Here is a 23,569-nt window from a genome sequence, read left to right as displayed (position 1 = left end):
TGATTTGGCGATGCTTTTTGGCTTAGCTAATATCCCTCATTTAGGCTGTTGCGGAGTTAGACCTTGGCTACAGTACACAGAGCTGTAAAGCCAAGCCTCTTAGTGGGTATGTCCAGGACCTCTGAAGATCAAGCTCAGCACAGCCCACCTATTGAAGAGGAATTCCTTTCCCCTGAACTGAGGCAGCTTTAGCATATGGATTTCAGCTTTTCCAAACCACTAAGATTCAACCCTATGCATCTCACCCTTTGTACCATTACTGGTCACAGTGTCAAGCTCAGGACCTTCTGGAGTTCAAAGCACTGGAGCTTTAGCTGAGACCACACCCACTCATTTCCTTGAGGGTCAGGAGCAAAGTGATTTCCTAGCAGGAAGTATTAAAGCAAATGACACAGAATAGGCACTACTCTGCATGGGTGACTCCTTCAATGCAGGCACAGATGAGAGCATTTGATCTGGAACTCCTCACCTGCTTCCTCCCGCCCTGATGCCCTTTGGGCTACACTGAAGCAGGCATGTCTTGTATTTCTTTCACATACTTTCTTAGTTTTTAGGCTAAGGGTAAAGGCTGAAGCCCTGCCAGCCCTGCTTGCCAATCTGCAGCATTTGTGGCCAGTCCATAGATCTTCCTTCAGTTACTGCTTTCGTACACAAAACCTCATCTTGTAACAGGTATACAACTACTGCCCTTCATTGTCAAAACAAACGCACTTCAGTGGCTGTGTATTTCTTGGGCATTAGAGATACAACCTGGCTGTTCCAAAGAGAAATTAATTTTCTATAGCCTTCTAATGATGGGAAAGAGGGGCTGGAACTCAGCCTGATGAGGACAATTAGTGAAAAGGTCTTGGGTAACAACCTCCAGCCCTGCTAATAGATGCTTTGGGCCGGTCTATTATATTGTGAAGCTCAGCCCTTCGTTATTGTTCTGGCAATAGGATAAAAAAAAAATCAGTTTCTATTTCATTTCATTTCCAGGCATGCAGATAAAAGAACATTTCTGGTTTAGCATAGCCTCTATGAAGTCAAAGAAATAGTAAATGAAAAGCATATAGCAAGAAAAATCCCCAATCCCAAATGCAAAAGAAAACTAAACACACACACACACATACACACAAATCCCAACTCCACACAGTCTAAACTTCTGATTTAAAAAAGCAACCAGGGAGAAGGATGGGTAACTTGTCAGAGAAGTCCTTGCAAACACAGGCAGTGACAGGAAGTTGACATCTTCTGGAATGCAACTGATTGCATCAAACCCACTGAAACTCCAGTGAACCCAAGTGACAAATATTCTTAGTGACAAAGCCCCAATTTAGGAGTCTCTCTTTTATCTTGTTTTCTTGTCATTACTGTTTTATTGCAATTCCTGGCTAAGGTTCTGACTTGCGCTACCTCCTATTTGAGTCTGACAGACTTTCACGTGTCAAATCTCTATGAAAGCTCAGACTGAAAAATGTTACAAAACTAACTTCCCTGGGTAGGTGATGCTGGGGCACATAGGGATCTTCATTATGTCTGTTAAATCCCTCCCAAGCTCAAATGAAGACATTTCACCATATGAAGATTGTTTTTCCCTCCTAGTTGTTCCAGTGACCTGTATCCTGATGCTGTTCCCATTCTACTTTCTTGGTTAATTCCCACCCATTTTTCTTCCCCCCTCCTCCTCCTGTTACCCTGTTTCTCCTGCCTGTAGTTCCCCTGTCTCCAGCTATAACAGCTCATGCAGAAGCTTGCATGGCTCACATTGTGATTAATGGCTCCCAGTTCTGATGACTGATTGCCTACGCCAGTTTTAATCACGCCAGCTTCATTTGCTATCGAATCATCTGGAAATGGCACTTGTGGCTCACTGTGTAACAACATGCAACAAGACAGGGAGCAGCATAAGAATTCTCCACTGGTTGGCTTACCTATGTCTGAAATCTTTATTTCTGACAGAAGACAGGAAAGCAGGGAATAGAAGAAAGAATGAGGAGTTAGCAGCTCAGTTCGATGCATTATTAGCAGATTGAAAACTTGACAGTAACTATATCACACAATGCAATAATAAATAAAGACTTAGCTGGAATGACACTGATGTATTTTATATTGGATATTACTTGTCAGTGAACTCACTTATGTACTGCCACATATCACAAAGGAAGTGTGATCTCACCTGCTTGGAGTTTTTCACTCACACAAGAGATAGGACCATCAGAATTTATCTATCATTCAATGCAGCACTGAGCTAAAAAGATGTAAAAGATATCAAAGATCCAGATATCTTTCCAGTTTTTTTCACCCTCAGTCAAAGCAACACCATGTAATTTGCAAAGGTAACTTAAGAGTTGCACAGTTACAGGTGGCAGTTCATTGCTGTAACCTCTTGAATTCCAGCCCAGAGGAATGAAATGCTGAGCTGGACATTTTTCATAGATTTAAGTTACACACCCAGCTGCAGCTCTCTGCAACCCACAATGCAGCATTTGCTTTCCAGAACACTACACTCCAAAGCCACCCCTGCAAACAAACCTCGGAGACAAATAGTGAGGGTGTTAATCTCAAAGGAGATGCTGATTTGAAAAGACACAAGCAAACTCCATTTAGTCCAAAAGCAATGGCTTTCCTCCACAGCTTTTAACCAGCCAACATCTGAACCCACTTTACAGCACACCAGAGTGAAGAAATGTTCATTAGATCCAGTAACCTGAGTGTTTGCACAGATGAAGCAGCAATCGTTGCAGCAGATTTAACTCTGGAGTAAATTTAACTCTGTGGCTCTACACAACAGCCAGCAAGGCTACACTGTCAAGGCTTCCAATTTTCTCTTCCCCAATGAGGAAATACTTTGCAAAACCTCTGTTTGGTCTGGTATTTCCACTGACAATGAAACAGGGATTGGGTTTTCGAAATTGTACTTCTGGGAAAGATATATTAATCCTACTCTGTTGCAATGGGATTTGGGCTCACCTAGGCTCTTCTGGAAATCTTACCTTTGGTCATTAAAATAACTTTCTGGCACTGGAAGGATATTACACTCTTAACGAGGACCAGGTCTGAAGGTTTATCCCAGCTTCCCACCTTACAAACATGAGAGATATTATGTTCTCATGTATCATGGAACAGAATAGCAAAAATGAGGTTCTTGCTTTCTTACTTGAAAGGTGCCCCAGCCCTCTGAGGTGCACATACCAAGGCAACTATTCTGTAAGTGCCAGCCTTCTGGTGGCTGTCTGGATTTTTTTTCCCATACACCATGATCTACAAGGATGGTTCTGTGTGCCAAATAAGACTTTTGGCAAGGTCTAATGACTGTGGCATGTTTGTGCACAAGGGACTAAGGGGATCTTGCACAAATTTGGCTTGCAGAAATGCAGTATTATGTTTGTCCTCAGCAGCAGGGGATATTAAATCTGAGGAGGGAGGGTCTTACTTTTGGGAAAATTCTCACTTTCTCAGGAGCTGAGTTCAAGCACAGAAGATTCACTCAGGAATACTCCCTTAATTGTATCTGACTTTCCTGGAGTGAGGCTTGTCTGGCCATGCAAAGCTCAGAAATAGGCCCCATTGCTTTGAAGTGGATAGATGTATTTGCTGTGGAAACTTTAGATAGTAAAAATATCCACAGTGAGGTCAATTTGAAATTTGATTCAGTCACAATTTATTCCATTTTCTCAGAACTTGTGACAAATCATACTGTTCCCTCTGCTTCATTGTTTTTAATGGATGTTTCTGCCCCTGCCTCGTTATTTCTCCTGGTATATATTTTTCCTTTGCTTTCTGGCATCAGAAGGAAATTCTCCACTTATTTACAGACTCTCCCCATCTCCATGTTCAGACTGACACTGCTGCTCAGTTGGTAACTTAAGGGGGCTGCTACAGCTGTCCCCTCAAAAAACAACTAGAAAACCCCCAGTTTGTGACTGCCTTCAATGATCATCTTGTCTAAATTATGAGTGATTATCAGTCCTGATTCACCCCTACATATCATCATCAGTTCTGTGTCCTTCCAAGTTTAGGTTATCTCAGAGGCTGCTTGTTAATTTTCAGCATTCCCAATGGTTTCTGACTACAGGAAAGGGCAGACATCAGCACAGCCTGATTTAGCAGCACAGAAATGTGTCAATAGTTTTGGCATGTGATTCAGTTCTGGAAGAACTTGCTAGGCCTGTGTTTCTCTGGTGTAAATCAAAGTCAGCAGAGTTGCAGAAGAGGCAGATCCAGACAGCTTTTTCTCTGTTTTGCTGTGTTGTTTGCTTTCTTTTTAAGAGTTTTTCTCATTTTTCTTTTGGGTACATAGGATTTCTGCAGAACTTAAGAGCATTACTCTAACGCCCACATTCAGCACAGAGTACCTCAGCTCCAGTATGTTGGTGACATTGCCAGAGGGAAAGATCCTTCGGATGTAGTTGAAATCTCCAACATAAAGACTTCCATCAGACCCACATGTTAGGGCAACAGGAGCCAGGAGTTTGTTTCCATCTGCCAGACCATTGCAGCTTGGACAAGAAATGCTCCGTCTGCGGCCGTTGCCCATAATGCTTCCAATTACAGGCGGCTGCTGGGAAATGAACTGGTTTTCCCCATTTCCTTTATGCAAGATGCCTAGAGAGAGAAAGAACAGTATTATGGAAATTAAAGAAACAGGGAGACTGAGACCAAAGGGAGCACAAACTGGCAATGCTGCATGCCAGTTGGGGAATCTGTTAAATAGCAGGAAGGTTTATCATCTTTCATAGTATTGTTCTGCGATAGGTCCAAAAGAGGAGCCTCTTTTTTGAATTAAGGCCCATTACATTTCCTGCAGAAGGAAAATATGTAGGGAGAACAAGACTGTCCTTATCTTTGAATGAAATACACTTTCAGCATCTTATGAATTTTTACCTGCCCTGTCTGTTCCTCCTTGCCCTGTAATTTGCAGCCTACCAGATAAAAAAAAAGAAATTATGTAGCTCATGGAAAAGTAAGGGCCAAGAAGACCATAGGACATTCTCTAGAGAAATGTTTCATCTGCAAAATTTTAGAGGAGCTCTGTCTATTTTCCTTTTAAGCGCTGTGCTCTCAGCAGTGATGTGGGCTGAATTAGATGTTTGTTCCCATACCACTGTTATCCAAAGGGACACAATGCTTCCACCTTTGAACATGTTCTGATCCTCTTGTAAGCCTCCCTGCTGCAGTCCTCAGCAGTCCTCAAGAACTCTGGAACCTTTCATTCTCCCGTAGGACCCATGAAGCCTCTTGTTTTGCAAGTTCACTTGGCACATTGGAAGATGCCTCTGGCTGGATTTATGCTTAGTGACAGCTCCAATCTGAATAGGCTTCCTTTTGTTATTTTAGGAATATTTTCCTAGTTAATACCTTTCTTTTACAACACTACAAAGTTGGGCTGACATTCAAGTACTTCATGATGGCCAGCTTGTTTTACATTTTGCATACCAAATTGCTTCTAAATGTAGGTTACTAGAAATAATTTGTTAGTAAAATACACGAGAGAGCACATGTGTTGGTCAAGTTTCTTTCCTTTCCTTTTCTTGAATATTTAATGATAAGGAACAACTGGGTCTCAAATGCTTTATTATTCCTCTTATGTGTCACAGACAACCTACCACTTTGTATGTTGAGGGCATGGTGTTTGTCCAGGGACCATCCTCCAAGTTTGGAAGCATCAATTTCATAACCCTGAAGCACAGCTGTCCTCTTCTCCCACAGGATTAAGTCTGGACAGGATTCATACTCATAACCTACTGAAACTGTGAACAAGAGAGAAACAAAAGACTTCTTAGATTAGTAACCCAGAAATGCAGTGCCAGCACAGAGTCACAACTGAGCAGGGGTAAGAGCATTTCTACAGAAAATTGCTGATTTAATTGAAAATGTCATCATCATAACCCACAATTCTAATTTTTTTCTCTTTAAAGTCTATCCTGCACTTAAAAAGATCAATGCCACTGTAGAGGTTTGGCAAATGTGCTAAAAATTTTAAAGACACTGTTTTAATGATGTATTTTAAAACAATGGATATTAGAATTGGGACTTGATCTCTGTGAGTCCCTTCCAATTCAGGATATTCTATGATTTGAGAGTGTAAACCACTGCTGGACTCTCAGATAAGAGAATTTTACTCCTATCTATTTTCTTTGATCAAAGAGTACATGCTAGGAACTTGGTCTTGATCATAATCATTCTTAAAAGTCAAAGACTTGTGCAATTCATGCATGGGCCAGGGAGTCACTCAGAGGCAGCAGTCTCAGCCAGGTTGACTTGTGGTCATTGTTAATGTCCAAAGTTTGCTTGCCGTGACGTCTAATCAGAGCCTTTCAGGAGTAACTCTGCTGAACACTCTGGAGTTGCCTAAAATTATGTTAGCAGAAGGAAAATCATGTTTTTGACAGAACAATGATTCCTTTACAATTTTCTCAGAAGAAGCAGGACCATTTTCATTGGTCTGTTTTTCTTCTAATCTTTATAGCTGAAGCAGAGCAGAACTGCAAGTTCCACACAAATGAAAAGCATTTACATAGACCTTTTTTTTTCTTACTAGATAGAAATAAAAAAGTCTGATCCTCCAGGTTTACCAGCCTCTTTGAAAAGTGCTGAGTGCGGAGAGAATTCAGGATTTGCTATCAAACATAGCCTTTTGCAGATTGTATCAGAAAAAGAAGCAAGTTCGGATATGAAAGGTCAATATTGTCCACTATTCTGGAGGTGGGAATTATTGAAGGCATGAATGCTGATGTCTTCAGACCCGCTTGGGTACTCTGGAGCTGCAGAGCTGTTTTACGGAATACTCCAGGGCCCACTGATGATCTAGCATCTTACAGAGCATGCACACAGAGTCCTTTGGGACTACCAGGACACATTTCTCAATGTGGTTTCCAAATTGGGTAAGGCTCAGCAAGGTGTATCATCCAGCCTGCTCAAGGCAGATGAATGTGAGTGAGATGAGGAAGGCACCTGTTCTTATTCCTGGAAAACCAGGCATCCTGCAAGTCCTCTAAAAAAGACTTATCTTCAGTTGATCTATGAGGCATCAGTGAACCATCCTTCTGTCAAAAGGAGCTGTATTTACTAATTTGGGATCTCTCCCATTTGCTGATATAATTTCCTGGCAGCCTGAAAGGTCTAGCCTAGACTCAGTTGAAGACCTGTAACAATGTCCACTGGGTGTTGACAGCTGGGAAAGCAATCACTGCATTACTTCTGCTCACTAAACACCCAGTATGGGATGGCATTCTTGAAAGTGTAACGAAGGGGAAACTAAAATTAGACCAGTCCTGAAGGTCAGGTACAGGAGCAGTGGAAATGAGGGCTCTGTTCTAGGGATTCCTTTCAAAGCAGTGTTGACAGTTTTTGGATATAGGTGAGAGACAGTTAAATGCTTCTAGTCCCAGTTAATTCCTTCTGTATGAATACAATGGGAGCAGCTCGGGATGTATGTGCTGGGCCATGAGACAGAGAACAGATTAGTATTTGTACTCTGTCCTTGAAAGTGTTGAAGGCCAGGTTGGATGGGGCTCTGGGAAGCCCAATCTAATGGGTGGCAGCCCTGCCCATGACTGGGGCATTGGAACAAAATGGTCTTTAAGATCCCTTTCAACCCAAACTATTCTGTGATTCGTCTGCTGGGGAATGAGTGCTGCAGCAAATCTGCAAGGACCGTTTCCTGTGTCTGCAGTCAGACCATACTGATCTAAGACAAGGTCTATCACTGCCACTTGGCTACTTCTAAAAGGAGGCACAAACCCTGGAGTCACTTACCGAAGGCTTCTGAGAGCCCATACACCTTCTGGCTGTAGACATCTGTCTTGTCCCAGATGAAATAGTAGGACAGGTCTGGAGCTGCTGCAAACCACTTTCTGAAGAGGCGTCCCTCGACGGCCACCATGAGATGGACTTTCATGAGGTTGAAGGGGATGGTGGGGTGGGTCATGCTGATCCGCAGCACTGATTTGTAGCCAGCTGTGCGACTGCTCAGGTAACTCACTTTTATTTTACTGCCAGAAACGTTAATCTCCTCTTGTAGAGCCTGTGGAAAAGCAATCCACGAGGTGTTAAATCAGCATAGAGCAGACAGGAAAAGGCAGTGAAGCTGTAATTTATCAAACACACCTGTATAAAAGCTCTGGCAGGCATGTCTAAAAAGGCACCTAGTAGGCATCAAGTATGAAATCATATATGTAACTTATTTCTGGAAGCTAAGGAATGCCTCCCACCTTCTCCATCTCTGTTACATGGGACGACACAAGAACAAAGTGTCACAATAAGTCTGTTTACAAAAGGACTCATTCTTAAAAGGAGTACCAGGACCCATGGAGAAAAGAGCCTGGGATCTCAGATAATTACAGCCCATCAGTTTAGCTTCCGTTTTCTGTCTTTTATCATCATAGGTTTTAGAGGCCTCTAATTTTTGTCTCCTGGCTTCCTTTTACCAGTAAAATATCATGCCCTACTTGGCCTTAAGAATGTTTCCTGGTCCTGAGCATAACATGCAATTCTCTCTAAGACATGAATGAATTCTGATTCCACTCTCCCTCCTCTGACTTACCCATCTCTCCTTTGAAACTGCTCCTCTCCTACCTCCCCTCTGACCCTCTCTAACTGATCTGCTATCTACCTCTAGCCTTTTTTTAAATCTGTATTCTTGTCCTTATTTTCTGACCTCACATTTGCTCCTACTCATTCTGGTACTTGCTTAAAATTCCTTTCTTTCTTACTTAAGTGATAAAATTGTTGGCCTGACCTACCACCTATGACTCCTTTCCCTTCCCTTGCATTCTTCCTTCTCTTTCTTTTCCAAACTCCTCTGTATTCTAAGTGAGTTACTTAATTTTCTCCTCCAGCCATAAGTATTTCTGACTGACTGGGACAGTTATCTAACAGGTACCCATTACAGTACAAAACTTCAGGAAAGATTTTTCTGCTTTGAGAACAGAGAATTCTCAATTAAGATGGGATTTTCAGCTAATTTACCTGCTAAAATATCATCAGAGATTAAAATTTCGTTTTTATTTTATTTTATTTTTTTTTAATGGAGAAATGCTTGGAAAGTTTATGGAAAGTGATACAAGTATATCCCTGTCACTGTGCTGGTCTTTCCATGCAAAATGCTAATAAGAAAATCTTAGGAGAAAAAAAAAAAAGTCACGTTCAAGAAAACTTCACTCTTGATTAAGCACCCAACCTGGACATTTTTGGCACAAGTCAACAACCTCTGGAGAAGATTGGAAAATGAAGGTAGAAGCTTATCAGTGAGCTGGGAGGCCTGGTCTGTTAATGGGATGTGTTAAAAGGTCACAGCTGGCACAGTTCTCTCCTGTGCCACTTCTGAAGTTCTTCAGTGAGCTGGACCCTAAATGAGCTTGGAAAATACTTCCCTAGCAATAATAATCTTCCTGAATATTAAAGGCAAGGAAGCTTGCAGGCAGGTGGGTCAAGAGATACACCCATCAGGAAAGGATCACATCTATCACAGTGAGATTCTTGGGGTGTCCTGTGCAGGGCCAGAAGCTGGACTCAAGGGTCCTTATGGGCCCCTTCCCACTCAGGAGATTCTGGGATTCCATGATCCTTGTGCCTTCAAAGTTATGTCATTCCTACACCCACGTCCTTCTATGTGGGAGCAGCAAACTTCCCTGGTATAGTGAGTTTCTCAACTCTTACAGGTTTTCTTGTTAGTGTTATCAAAATTGACAAATCTTACAATCTGCCCCCCAAAAACACCTCTTCTGAGATGTTATCCGAGGCCCAACACTTTTTCAAGTGATAACTAAAAGACTGAGTATTGCAGCACTTGAAAAATGGACACATCCAGCAGTTAAAGCCCTATTCCACTGTGCTCATAAATATTTACCTTCTCTAATGCAGTCTTTTTAATTTACATATCTCAATGCTTGGGATGCTGAAATATGACAGAACTGGGAAAACCCAGGATTTGAAAAATACATTTTATGAGATCAGCAACAAGCTGGATGGGGACCAGGCTCAAGCAGAGACCAGCTGAGCCAAACTGAAGTAAAGGTAGTCCCTTGGATCAATTATGTAACCTCATTAGGATAAAAACAGACAAAATAATTATTGTGGAGATACTATTTGGAAAGTCTGTTTCAGATCCTTGTCAAAAGTAATTATTTCTCTCTGTCCTGATCTGTCTGCTGTCCACCACTCCAAAGAAAAGGTCAACTCAATGCTGCCAAGGCACTGAGCAGCACAAGGGGCTGTGTTTAAAGGTGTCTGCTTGAAGAGAGGGCTCAAATAGTAATTCAGGTGATTCAAAATATATTTATAGTTTGTAAATGGTGACAAACTAGCAACAAAACACGGCACTGGTAGGGGGTATATAATTCAGTAGGATATCAGTGAGAGAAAAGGGGAAAAACAAGCTTTGAAATAATCTGAATGTGCTACAAGTAACAAGCTAAATTGTGCCTTTATTTCTATTTGATAATTGCTGCTTGGTCCAGTCACATTCATATGCTGTGACTGCAGGCCTTGAGAAAGACTCTTAGAGTTTATCCCAGACTAACCAGTATAATCTGCTCTTTTAAAGAGGTCCTGCCATGAGGCTGGGCAGGCAGAAGAGCTGCTTCTTCAGGCTTACTGGGGATTTACACAGGGTAGCAATTTTCACTGTCATGTTCTCTTGGCTCTGTGGTGTTGATCTGTTCTTGTCTTAGTAGCAATTTTTCTACTCTTTGCATGAGACAAGGTAGAAAATCTTGTTTCTGTGTGCTGGAGTTACACGTCTCTTACAGCTACTCTTCAGTCTACCAGCAGACAGGCAAGGAACAGTGTATTTTTTTTTTTTTGTAAGATGCTCAGAGAGAATTTTAAAAAGGGAAAACATTTAGAGTCTGATTCAGGGACCTTAACATAGACATCCAGTGCTTTTGAAATGTTCTATGGTATCCAAAAGTTCTGCAAGGGTATGACAACTCTGACATGGACCTTTCTGACATCTCTGCCTTTCTGAAGCTACAGCTGGACACCTGAAGGGACACTTCAGGGCATCTTGAATGGCCTCAAATCTGTCTATAGGCACCTGAATCAAATATTAAAAATGCACTACTATGTTTTTGAATGCATCCAGGTAGAGAGCACTGCATTTATTTTTGCATTATTTTGTTGGAGCTCATGAGCTTCTTGTCTACCCACTTGTCAAAATCTCTTTACCAGCCCTGATATCTGCTTGTCTTCTCCTCCCAGCTATGTGCTCACACCTTTTATATTTAACATTTCCCTGCTGAGAACTGTGTATTATAAAATGCAGCTGCAGGAATGGACAGCTAAGTTATTTCTTACTGTAGGTACATCCAGTATAGAAATGAAAAGTAGTCCATTTCTGAAATGCAGCACAGTACTCTGCTACAAATCAGATTCTCTTGTAAACTCCTGTACCACAAACTCTGCTAACCTTCACCTGTCAATATTTGAGGTGGAATATTGATTTACAGGTTTTTGCTCAGACATATGGCACACAGAAAAGCACTGTGTTCATCATGTACAGGATTCATCTTCTTTCAACTTAGGAACCTAAGTTAGGTGTCTTCTCTGAACCGCTCTTTTAGGTCTTCCCTACAACTAACACCATATACAGAAAGACTCTTTAGAAGGCTGGTGTTGCCTTGTAAACTTAAAAGTGAGATTCAATTCCAGTTTAACCATGTAAATCTAGATGTGAACTTATAAATATGCTCATGTGAGGTAGGCATGTAAACATCAATTTTAGTCAGTGGAATCTAACTGATACCATTGGTGAGAACCAGAAAGCTTCAGGGTGGTCAGCCTAAATGATATGATTCTCCACTGATGTACTGATTAGATTTCGGTCTGCTTAAATGGGAGTTTGGATATTTGGCACCTACCCAGACAACTGCATATGAACTCCTTATATCAAAATTAATCTTTCTTATGTATCAGACTCCATAACTACAGGTGTCTAGTGGGATTTGAGATGTCCAAGTGATCTGCTGTTCACAAGGATTCAGAAGATATAACGCAGGACACTGACAATGGGATCATTCTGGATTGGCAGCTGGAAGCCAAGCAGGATATCATCAGGACATTTCAAATGGAACTAAATATCTTCAGTGAGGGTGGTAAAACACTGACACAGGTTGCCCAGAGAGATGGTAGCTGCCTCATCCCTGGAAACATTCAAAGCCAGGTTGGATGGGGCTCTGAGTAGCCTGGTCTACTGGAAGGTGTTTGTGGTACCAAGTAATGACTGAGGTTATGATCACAGTTGCGCTGTATCAGACATTTGCTTTTTCCCAGGCAGCACTGACCATTATTTTTCATGGTGCTTGTTTATTTAATAAAAAGATGTGGAAAACAAGATTCTGAACCAAGAATTTATAACATGGAGGACTTTACAAGATACAGGACTTAATTAGTAATTATGCTGGGACAAACATGGTGATGGTAATTGGAAATTAGTGTGAGAAAAGGATCATAAGACTTGGTCCAGAGGGAAAGGTAAAGACACCACTAGCTTTATTTGTTGCTGGGTTTAGCACCTGGTTTATTAAAATTAGAAGGTATAAAGTTATTTCTTTCCTCATTAATGGTACTGCAACCCCAATGGAGTCACGCTGGAAGCACACAATTTGTCTCTATGCTCGTTATTACTTCCACCTTGGCAGATTATTGTCACTAAAAGCAATACTCAGGACATTCTGAACACTGGCATATAAAATCCAGAGAACAACATGTCCAAGATAGCAAAGGTTGAATACTGCTACATTCATATGTTTCAACAGAATTAGTGTTTTTAAGGAAAATTGATAATTTGATTCTTTGGACTATTCAGTTTAAAACACAACTTTCCATTTGACAAAACAGTTTGAAGGCACAGCGGATTGTTAAGGTTCTTTATCTGACTCATGCTTCCTCAAAAAAAAAAAGGAAAATGGGGATGAGAAATTAAAGGTAACCCTCTCACCCTGCTCATCTATTCCAAATGTCATGAAATGTAATAAAACTGACAAGCTCTGCAGGCAGGCCCCTTCTCAGCCATCTGCTGGCTGACTGCATGTCTCAGCAGCTGTGTAGCATGGGAGGGATGTGACTTCCAACCATGAGGAAGTTCACTCCAACACACCACCAGCAAGGTTCATGGTGCCTAGTGGGTGGAATTTGCTCCTGAACAGAAGACAGGCATCAGAGCAGAAGAAAGCCATCATCCTGGTGTACTGGCTATGTTGAATGCCGAAGGGCTGACCAAGGGCTTGTTGTCAGTCACACAAGGGTCCCAGCTCACATGCTGTCAGTCACAAGTGCTTTGCCTCAGTCTCTCAGGGATAAGAGAAATCTGGTAAAGCAAGTGCTTGGGAGTGAGTGCTCCTGTCAAATGTCTGAAAAAAGGCGTAACAAATGAGGAATGCTTATAGTTAGGAAGGCAGGAGAATAGTTGCATTTGTGTTGCTCAAAGCTGTCAAAAAAAGCACAAAAACAAGATGGGGATGAGGAGGCACTGGCAGAGGTTGCCCAGAGAAATTGTGGATGCCCCAATCCCAATTCAGTGCCAGCATGGGTGGGGCTCTGATCGACCCAGTCTAATGGAGGGTGTCCCTGCCTATGGCAAGGGGGTTGGAAACACATAATCTTTAAGGTCCCTCCCAACCCAAACCATGTTACCATTTTATGAGTTATTGTCCCTCAACTCAGACTGTTCATACCTGGATTTCAGGAACAATAGGACCTTTCTCTGAGCAGGAAGTTGCAAAAGCAGTGAGCGGAGATGGAGAGACCACAGGGTTGGGCCTGGCGAAGTTACTGAGGTCACAGCTTGGGATCTCATTCTCTTCGTGCCTCATGACTATGGTTTCCATCACAAAGAAGCGATCCCACGGCAGCCACAGTGTGTGCTCCTGGGTGATGAAGGGAGCCCGCTCAAAGTGCAGGATTATGGAGATTCCACCAATGGTAACAAGATCAAAGCTGTTTTAAGAGATGGAATACAAAATTACTGCAAGCACTACCCCAACTGTTTGCATCAACTCCCTAGCAAGGACTCCAGAAAAATAACTGCAAGAAATATCATCAATCTTATTTTATGAACTTAAAATCTGCAGCCCAAATAGGCTTTACCTGAGTAACAGCAAGTTTCAGAGGCAGGAGTCCAAGCTCAGCTTCTTTGCACATTGTCCTCATATTAGATATGGGTATATTAGAATCATACCCATCTCTTTTTGGAAACATGTTTTTCTTTGTTGGTGCTTTTCTACCACCAGCATATTTTGGCCATACAAACACATTTTATTTTTTTAAAAAAGTAGTTATTATCCAAAGAAATACACGGATTGGATCAATTCAGATGATGAAATAAACTATTTGGAAAATGGTTTCTCTGACACATGCCCATTTAAATTGTCTTGACTCATATATAATATAATTGTCTGACTAATGCCTAATGCAACCAATGGAACACAGAGAGCCCAGTCATGGACTGAGCTTAGTCTACTAGAAATACAGTGCAGGGTGTCTATGTGTCACAGTACTCAGCACATCATCTTCTTTGACTCTTTAGCATTTCTAGCAGATGAATCACTGCCTGTGGTCTCTGCCTTCACCCTAAGCTACCTCTAGCCAAGTGGCTTTTCTGCCTGTTTTAGTGTTGGATAACAGACAGCCTGCCAGAGCTGTGTGAGAAAATGTTACCTTGATAAGGAAAATTCATCCTCTGGATGTAAAGATGTTGGGATAAGGTTCTGGTGGTTTTCTTGCTTTTGTACTTTAACTCCACATCTTATCACAGATGGAGATTTTACCAACTACCACTGGGATATATCTACTATGCATAGACCCAAAGAAGAGGTGTTAAGTAAGAAAGGAAAGGATTTCAATAGAAACTGAAGACCTCTTGTTTTTGCTCCTTTGTGTTTTTCTCACTGTCTCTTCAGTTGCAATGCCAAACATGTGCTTCAGGCAAAGAAAGTTTTCTCATCCCTGCTTCTCACTTTCATGCTTGGTTACTGCTGTATGACACTCTCACTGAGAGTTTATGCATGTGATCAGGCTTACTGGTTTCAGTAAAGCTGCTCATGTGCTTGAAGAGCTATGAGCTTAAATGCTTCTCTGCATGAGAACTGGGATCTGAAACACTCTGATTGCCCAAAGCCCGACTTGATGCACCTTGTAAATATGTGGTAAAAAAGGTGAAAAAAGTATCTAAAATTATTTTTTAAAATTAATTGTGAGACTTTCAAATTGGGTGCAAAAATCCCAGAGGGGCAGCAATGGGCATGAACTATTTCTAAAACACATCTTTGTCAAGCAATTTTTTGGGGGAACCTTTTTTATTTCATGGCTGATGGACTGAGGTACAATTTAGGAAACTGAATTATGACAAGAAGGTTATTTATTAAAGAATGTTGAATTGCGTCCACGAGAGGAAATGGAAAGCACTTCAAAAAGCCAAAGCCATGTTTATTCTACCACTTGAGTTGGGGCATCATGTTCCCAGACCTATGGAGCTTGGCTTGCAGCAGCCTGAGGAGTAACTTGCTGGTCCCTGCCAGCAAAGCTGCACAACGTTTGTACCCTGATGTGAATGTTTTTAACAGTCAATTAGCATTTGGCAAGTCCTTCAGCTGGGAGGGAGATGCTTGCTCTGCATGGATCCGTGCACTGAACGGGCCAACAGGAGGGAAGAAATAAACATTACAAATGATGCTCAACAAGTTTTTAGGCAAGTTGGAAGAGGTTTTATTTGCAAACACCTCTGTTTCATCCCTTTGGGCTTCACTGAGCCTGCATCAGGGATGAGGATCTGCTGGGGGGAAACATCCTGGCCTCTTCTGCATCCCCAAAACAGGATACAGAAGGGAAAGCACCACCTCCGTGTCAGGCTCCAGCAGCTGTGAAAACAGAACCATGCAGTATTTTTCAGCAGGCAGTGTTGCTCACAAACTGGTTTTCCCAGAGTCCCAGGGTGCAGCTTTCAAGTTACCTTGATGAACTGAACAAAGAGTAAACCCAAAACCAAACAGAAGAAAAAACCCCAGAAAACACCTCCCAGTTTCCCTCAGTGAAATTAAATTTAACAAAAGGAAAACTGTCCTGGGATTGAAGGAATGAGATATTTTTATTTCTGTTTTTGCTGCTCATCTCTGATGTAGTTTTTATCACTCTGTAAAAACCATACTTGTACAGTTGTTTTGTTGTTTTTTTTTTTAAAGACTCAGGAGAGATAAGCTGAAGGATGAAATTATCTATTTATCCAAAGCAGGTTCAAAAAATAAAAACTCCACAGGAAAGTGTAACCCTTTCTCATCTCTTTTCTCTGGAAGTTCATGTTTCTGGTATTTCTGAGAAAGCTATGCCAAAGCTGCTGAATGCAATGTGGAAAAGGTCTGGAGACTTTCTTGCTGTTTTATCAACACTGTTCCTACAATGCAGGGATACTGAGGACTTGCAGCCTCTCTAAACTACCACTTTAATCAAATCTAAAGCTTTATTTAAAAATGTGGTTTATAATCCAGTACTGATACTTTGAACTGTCAGTTAACTTTGCTTTACAGAGAAATGCATACAAAAGAGTAGTTTGAGAGTTGTCACTTTATATTCATGCCTTGTTATATAAACAAAGTCTCTGTTGCAGTAATTAGGCTAAAAACACAGGCAAGCCTTGAAGTTATGAAAGTTTTGCTCAGTCTAAGTAATGTGACTTAAACAGGACCAGGGTTTCACTATTTCAGTCTCTATCAGCAATGTAATAGGAGAGATCTAAAATGAGCCCTCTTGCAGAGATGAAAAATTTAGTTCACTTTAATTCTAAAACTGAAATTTTACTTACTCGTTTGGAAACTTTATCATGCCAAAAAGAAACCCCAAAACCCCCAAACCTGGAGCAACAAAATCAGCTTAGGAACCAATCTAGCTAAACTGATGCAATTGTATCTTTAAATTTCCTTACTTTAAAACCCCAGTTATTTCCCTGCTATCAGTAAACTGATTTACAAAATCAATTTAAGCCAACTCAGTGCACATTTTCAAGAATAGATATTCCTATGGTGAAGATGCCAAAAAATAACCCTGCTGAGTTTTATGCAGTTATCTCATGACCCCTGGAACAAGGTAACTACTTGCATGTGTGCTCCCATTTATTCTCCAAACCTGAATGACTCTCAAGATGGGAGAGATGGCCCAGTATGACTGTGCCCTGCTCTGGACTGGGAATACATGCAGCCTGGTACTGTAGGTCAGGAGAACCTTCTTCTTGTCTAAGAGCATCAATTTCTTAAAACAAAATTGACTCAATCACATGAAAACTTTGCTGTACAAAAGCTGATGAGATGTCATGCTCTATTAAAAAAAATTACTCAAACCCATAAAAAAATTAGTAGAAACTGGAATAGCATGAATTCTTTACATGATTTTGAAAATGCTTTACAAATATTAATAAATAAATACTGTAGCAATCAGTAAGGAAGGCAACACCCTTTCACAGGCTAGTTCACTGGCCTGGGGAGGTCAAGAGATGCATCTAATGGTACCCACCAAATTTGCAGTGAGGCTGGGATTAGAAATTAGGGATGTCTGACAACATTTTCTGTCCTGACAAATTTTAGCTTGAATGGTCACAAATAGTTCAAGATAATTTACAGACCACTGAGGAAGTCACGGGACTTAAGGACAGATTTCATGGGACTTTGAGCAACCTGGTCTAGTGGAAGTTGTCCCTGCTCATGGCAGGGGAGTTGTAACTAGATGATCTTTAATGTGGCTTCCAACCCAAACCATTCCATGGTTCTATGGATTTTGGTGTTCTTTAAGTTGTCCATTTATGGACAAGTGGTTTTTGTCTATAGAGTACCTACAGAGTACACAGATGCACTGATGTGCCTGTTCATTTGAGAAAGTACCTGCATATATCCCTTAGCTAAGTTGGAAGGTACACTCATTATTCTGGAGGCTCAGCACTGCAATTGAACAATTTCTTTGATGTTTCTGCACCAGATTTCTGTAGAAGCAGATTGACTTGAGAGAAAGGTGAAGAAAGTGAAATCAGAAGAGCTGACACCACAGAGTCTGAGGTTACACTGACCCCCACCAGCTGCCTACAGAAATCACAGCTTTAGGATGAATCCCACTTGGTCACAGATTCCTTGCTCCGAGACAGCTGATCTCTGTCATTTTTATCACTTAGAGCTGAGTGTCTGCTGGGGACTGAGTCAGCAAGCTGCACCCCTGAGCTCCTTGAAACTAATTTAGCTTCTGGAGGCTGGCAGCCACTCCAAGGAGTCCACCAAAGCCTGGTGGAGCATACTGATGCTCTGGCTGCATTGCTTTCTGCCCTGTGCCCCTGCTCAGCTGGACCTTGGGAAGGACATAGCATGGAAGGAGCATCCCCAGCTTGAACTGGCAGTAGAAGTAGATTTATATCAGGAGGGTTTACCTTTCACCACTCAAGAATCAGGAATAAATACTTGCTTGAATATTACAAAGGTCTGGAACCTGGAAAGCAGCAATCACCTCCATGCTCTGTCCCTTTAGCTTACATGTTTTATGGTTAGAGGTCCAGTTTACTATAAGGCCCCTCTGTGCCAGGTACAACACAACTGCAAAGCAAAGAGATGGTTTCTTTCCTCAGATTACTTGTAATCTAAATGAATGATTACACACATGTTGGGTGTTGTACACATACAAAGAAAGAGACAGAACATAAGGTTATGACAGGCATTGTTGTCCAGGAATCTTTTAGTTATATTTATCTGTTCTACTGGACACAGATTTTGTGCTGGTCCATACACAGCAAGCCAATCATGATAGTGTGGTTTGGATCCCACTTCCCCACAAAGTACATTCAGTAAGGTTGTCAGAGATACTCTTAAGCAGAAATGTTCAAATTTTCTCCTTTTTGCAGTAATGTGCAAGCTACTGGCAATAAGAAGACACCAGCTCCAGGGGTGTCCTTTTCCTGGTATGCCTCTTTATCATCTGCATTTTAATGTCGTAACATTGAAGAGTTGGAGCATCACTTGGAAGGCCTCCCAGTCTCCATCAGTGTTACAGTAGGTGTAAGCATCCCTGAGTGTGAATAGGACAGCATCAAGCACACGTTGCCAGCACGTGTTCCTCTTCTTCATTACAATTCTATCTATTTCTCCAGCCAACTCAAATGAAAGTTGTTCATTGGAGAGGTGCTAAAATCCATAAATCCTCTCCCAAGTGCTAGTGGTTAGTAGTTAATACATAGAGCATATGCAGCTGGAACCCCTTCTGTTATGTTTTTGTCCTTAAAAGAAAGGGAGCCAATTAACACTGACAAACAAAAATAAGATGAAAGACATTCCCAATTTGCACTGCTTTTGTTTTGGTTGAGCATGATTGCTCAGATTTTGCCTCTAACACAACCGTAATCTTAATGGATTCCTCCTAAACATTTCAATATGAATTAGCAAGAATAGAGCTGCTGGGAGCAGAAGATATCTTTTTTTTTATATGCATGGGCACCACATTGCCAAATTGCTGGCTAAGATTCTAGGTGATATCACAAAGTTACTAATAATAAAGAAGAAGAGGATAGGATAGAATTAGAATAGAATTAGAATTAGAATGGAATGGAATAGGATAGGATAGGATAGGATAGGATAGGATAGGATAGGATAGGATAGAATAGAATAGAATAGAATAGAATAGAATAGAATAGAATAGAATAGAATAGAATAGAATAGAATAGAATAGAATATTCATTTGTGTTCATTTGTTAGGGAAGTACAAGGATCATCAAGTTCAGCTGCCTTACCAGTTCAGGACTTATCAAATCAAATCACGTTATTAAGCGCTTTGTCCAAATGCCTCTTAAACACTGACAGGCTTGGGGTATCAAACATCTTTAGGAATCCTGATGCTACATTTGGTGCAGGTAGCTTGGTGTTCAACTGCAGTGTGAGCTGCAGGTTGAGCTCCCTCGGGGGTGGGAGGCCAAGCCAAAGCCTGAGGTAAGAGGCAGGGAACTGCCAAGTGCCCAGGTGGAGACACAACAGGAGCTACAGGACGACTCCACACTTTCCTGTGCTTAAGACCGCAAGGGGATAAAAGCCCAGGGTTTCCTTTGTCTGGGGTCCCTCCTTGCAGGCACCAGCTTGGGCTGTTATTTTGTTATTTAGTTATTGCACCAAGATTAAATTGTTGAAGGGATCTGGATATCTGAGACACTGCTATGAGAACCCTGGGGTCAAGCAGGTAGGGAGCCCTGGTGTGACTGTGAGTGTGGGATGTGGCTACAAAGGGGCCTCAGTCCCAGCTCTGATGGTGAGAGTGTGACTGACAGAGTGGCTTCTAGATGCTTGGACAGGGAAGTTTCCTTAACTGGAAGCCTGTTCCAGTATTTGAGCAACCTTTCAGTTAAGAAATGTTTCTTCATGGCCAGTCTAAACCCCCCCTAGTGCAGTTTTGAACCATTCCCATGAGTCCTACCAGTGGATACCAAGAAGATGAGCTCAGCACTTCTCTCTCCACATCCCTTCCTCGGGAAGCTGTTGGAAGCAATGAGGTCACCCTTCAAGTCTCCTTTTCTCTGAACTGGAGAAGCTCAGAGTCTTCAGATGATGCTCACAGGATATTCCTTCCAGCCCTGTCACCACTTTCTTGCCCTCCTCTGGACACACTAAGGGACCTGAACACTTTTCTTAAATTGTGGGGCCCAGGACTCTACACAGTATTCTGGCTCAGGCTGCACCAACACTGGATACAGCAGGACAACCACCTTTTTGACTGTCTGGTCATGCTGTATTTGATACCCCACAGGATGGGGTTTGCCCCCTTGGCTGCCATGTCACACTGCTCTAACAGCTTCTGTTCAGCTGCTGCTGGCCAGCACCCCCAGATCCCTGTCTGCAGGGCTGCTCTCCAGCCACTCCTCTCCCAGTTTCTACTTGTGCCTGGTGTTACTCAGTTCCAAGTGCAGAAAATCCAGCATTTTGACTTTAAAAATCATCCCATTCATCACAGACCAATGCTCCAACCTATCTAGATCCCTCTGGAAGGTCTCTTGTCCCTCAGAGCATCAAGAGCACCTCCCAGTTTGGTACCATCAGCATCTTGCTAAAGGTGCATTCAACTCCTGCATCTAGGCCGTTGATAAATACATTGAACAAGACTGGCCCTGGAACTGAACAGCAAGGAACAGCACTGGGGACCAGTCATCAGCCAGATGTAGTCCCAAAACAACCAACAATAATGCACCAACACCTTCAAAAGGCATCAATAATAAATGTGCTTTTGGAAGGAGTGTCTCTTTAGTGGTCATGGCAATAATGCTGACTGAACACTGTAAATCCCATGCAGACATCCTACCTGCCATCTTGTCTGCTGACTGTGTATCCAAACAGGGGATTGTTGACAAAGCTGATGTTCACTCCAACTAGAGGCGTCCCGTCTGCTGTCATCACCTGGCCTCGAATCACACATGCATGTCTGCAAGAAGTAGAAAAACGATAAGAAATAATAAGTCTTTTTGACAAATGCAGTTGTCTCCTCTGTTGATATGGTTGGCAATTCCTATGGGTTAGAAAGCCAAGGCCTTTATAACCTGTAAAGCTGGAGGCCATGCAGTATGTTTTGATGGTGGGATGCTACCCTTGAAGGCTTTCTCAGGCATTATGTAAAAACTTTTGATACTCAAAGTGAAGTTTAAAATTACCCTACTATACAAAAGAAACTGCTGCAGCATATACTTAATGAAGTATAAACTTCTGTACAACTCACAACATCACACTGGAATTTCAGAGTCATAGAATCCCCTGAGATGGAAGGGACTCATGAGGATCACTCAGCCCAGCTCCTGGCACCACATAGAACAGCCCTCAAATTGTACCACATTCCTAAAAGTGTTGTCCAAACACTTCTGCAACTCTGGCAGGCTTGGTGTGATGACACTCCCTCAGGAGCCTGTTCCAGCACCTAACTACCCCTTAGAGTGAAGAACCCTTTCCTAACAGCCTGCAATGTCTTAACAGTATCACTCTAATTAAAAGCAAGGTGCACTTTAAAATAAAAGAGAACAGAAAATTACCATTCAGTACATGGACATATTTAAGGCACAAAAGCCGCTGAAGATCCTGACCAAGGCTTGGCAGTTCATTTCTTTCCCATTTGGGAAAACCATGACAGATAATTTGCCAGGTTCAGAAAGCCTCCTTACAATCTGCCTGGGGAGCTGAGCACACTAATAGGACAGGTTTTTTCTTCCCAAGTTTGGTAGATTGCACCATTTTATAGGCTACATCTATTCCAACTACTCTGTGATCTGTAACATGCTCTTTTATCTAAGGATTTCAAGAATCTTTACAGGATCTTTACAAACACTGATTAATACAGCCAGATTGGTATTTTACAGAGAGGAAATAAAACATGGAATGATTTTCAGTTGTCCAAGGTCAGTCAGAAAACCTGCAGTAAAGCAAAAGACAAATTTTCTCGGTTCTCATTCCAAAGTCTGTTTCCAGACTTCTAAGTCATTACTACATTGCTACCTTAGGAGCTTCCCATAAAGACAAAACATCACATGTCTGTGAGAGTGTCTGAACCCAATTTTTGGCTGAAGGTAACTATTTTTCTGAGCAGCAACAGCAAATTGTAGTGTCAGTGTGCTAACGTGACCCAATGAATAATTTTCCTAACTGCTGTCCTGCTGGAGAGCAGAGATTGAAAGCCAATGTTTCTCCAGGTGCAGAACCAGATCTCAGCTAGAGTAAATCATCCCAGCTGCACTTCAATGGAGTAATGGTGTTTTGCTGGTTCACTGAGGCAAAGGATGATTTCTGCAATGTTTTGGAAAGATGATTTCACAAACACAGATCATTAGGGAAAGAGCCAGTTATTTTCTTACAGTCCACCTAAAAATCTGAGATTGTATAATGCAAGGAGATAAAGTATAATTTCTATTTAATAAAGGCTGCACAATTTTTACATTCCACAGTACAAAAAACAGACCATTTGCCAGGGAGTCTTAAACTAAATTCCAGATGATCTAAATGGAGAGCTCCAATATTATCAAAAATTACCCTAGAGATGCCAAAATGTGTCTGCAATCTAGGATGTGACTATATTCATATATAATTTTGGAATAGGTCACAGGAAAATTAGACACTGGAAATGATTTTTATGTCACTAAGTTTTCTCTGACATATCATTACTGACTTCCCCGGAGTTATGTAGGAAAAAATTTGGACTAAGTTTGTAGCTAATAATCTTACAATCCTACAATGGCTTGGGCTGGAAGGGACATTAAAGATCACATAGTTCCAATCTGCTTGCCTTCCACTACACTGGTTTACTCAGAGTGCCATCTAACAGGCCTTTGAACATTTTCAGGGATAGGGCTAATGGGGGGAATAATATCCTTAATACCTCTATTACTTCTCCCATTAAGGGCTCTACCTCAGCTTTCCATACACAGCAACTGGAAAACAGTAATCCAATACAGTATCATGCACGTTACTCTCTAACACACAGGTAGAGCATAACTCAAAAGGATCATGATGCCATGGAGTATGCTTGGAAAAATGTCAATGCTTGGAATAACCCCAATAAAGTCAACAGGTCACCATCTGCAGTGCAATTTTTGCGTAAAGTCAATGTG

General features: G+C 41.6%; 1 protein-coding gene across 5 annotated transcripts in view; it reads right to left on the bottom strand.

The window, feature by feature from the left end:
- The window catches only part of TENM4 (teneurin transmembrane protein 4), a 1,355,518-nt gene that overhangs the window by 56,828 nt on the left and 1,275,121 nt on the right, over window positions 1-23,569 (bottom strand). For 3 of the 5 annotated variants that reach the window (XM_086882312.1, XM_086882313.1, XM_086882315.1), the window contains 6 exons: window positions 21,283-21,402; window positions 13,659-13,920; window positions 7,741-8,008; window positions 5,589-5,732; window positions 4,338-4,587; window positions 1,914-1,934 (listed from right to left, as the gene is read on the bottom strand). In XM_086882312.1, coding sequence (XP_086738438.1) covers window positions 1,914-1,934; window positions 4,338-4,587; window positions 5,589-5,732; window positions 7,741-8,008; window positions 13,659-13,920; window positions 21,283-21,402 — 1,065 coding nt within the window. The remainder of the gene's footprint in view (window positions 1-1,913; window positions 1,935-4,337; window positions 4,588-5,588; window positions 5,733-7,740; window positions 8,009-13,658; window positions 13,921-21,282; window positions 21,403-23,569) is intronic. The other 2 variants (XM_086882314.1, XM_086882316.1) reach the window with 1 other exon arrangement.

The sequence above is a fragment of the Cyanistes caeruleus genome, chromosome 3 (assembly GCF_971803275.1).
Source record: "Cyanistes caeruleus chromosome 3, bCyaCae1.hap1.1, whole genome shotgun sequence".
Taxonomy (NCBI): Eukaryota; Metazoa; Chordata; class Aves; order Passeriformes; family Paridae; genus Cyanistes; species Cyanistes caeruleus.
The sequence above is the reverse complement of the archived record's forward strand: the minus strand, read 5'-3'. Positions and strand labels throughout refer to the sequence as shown.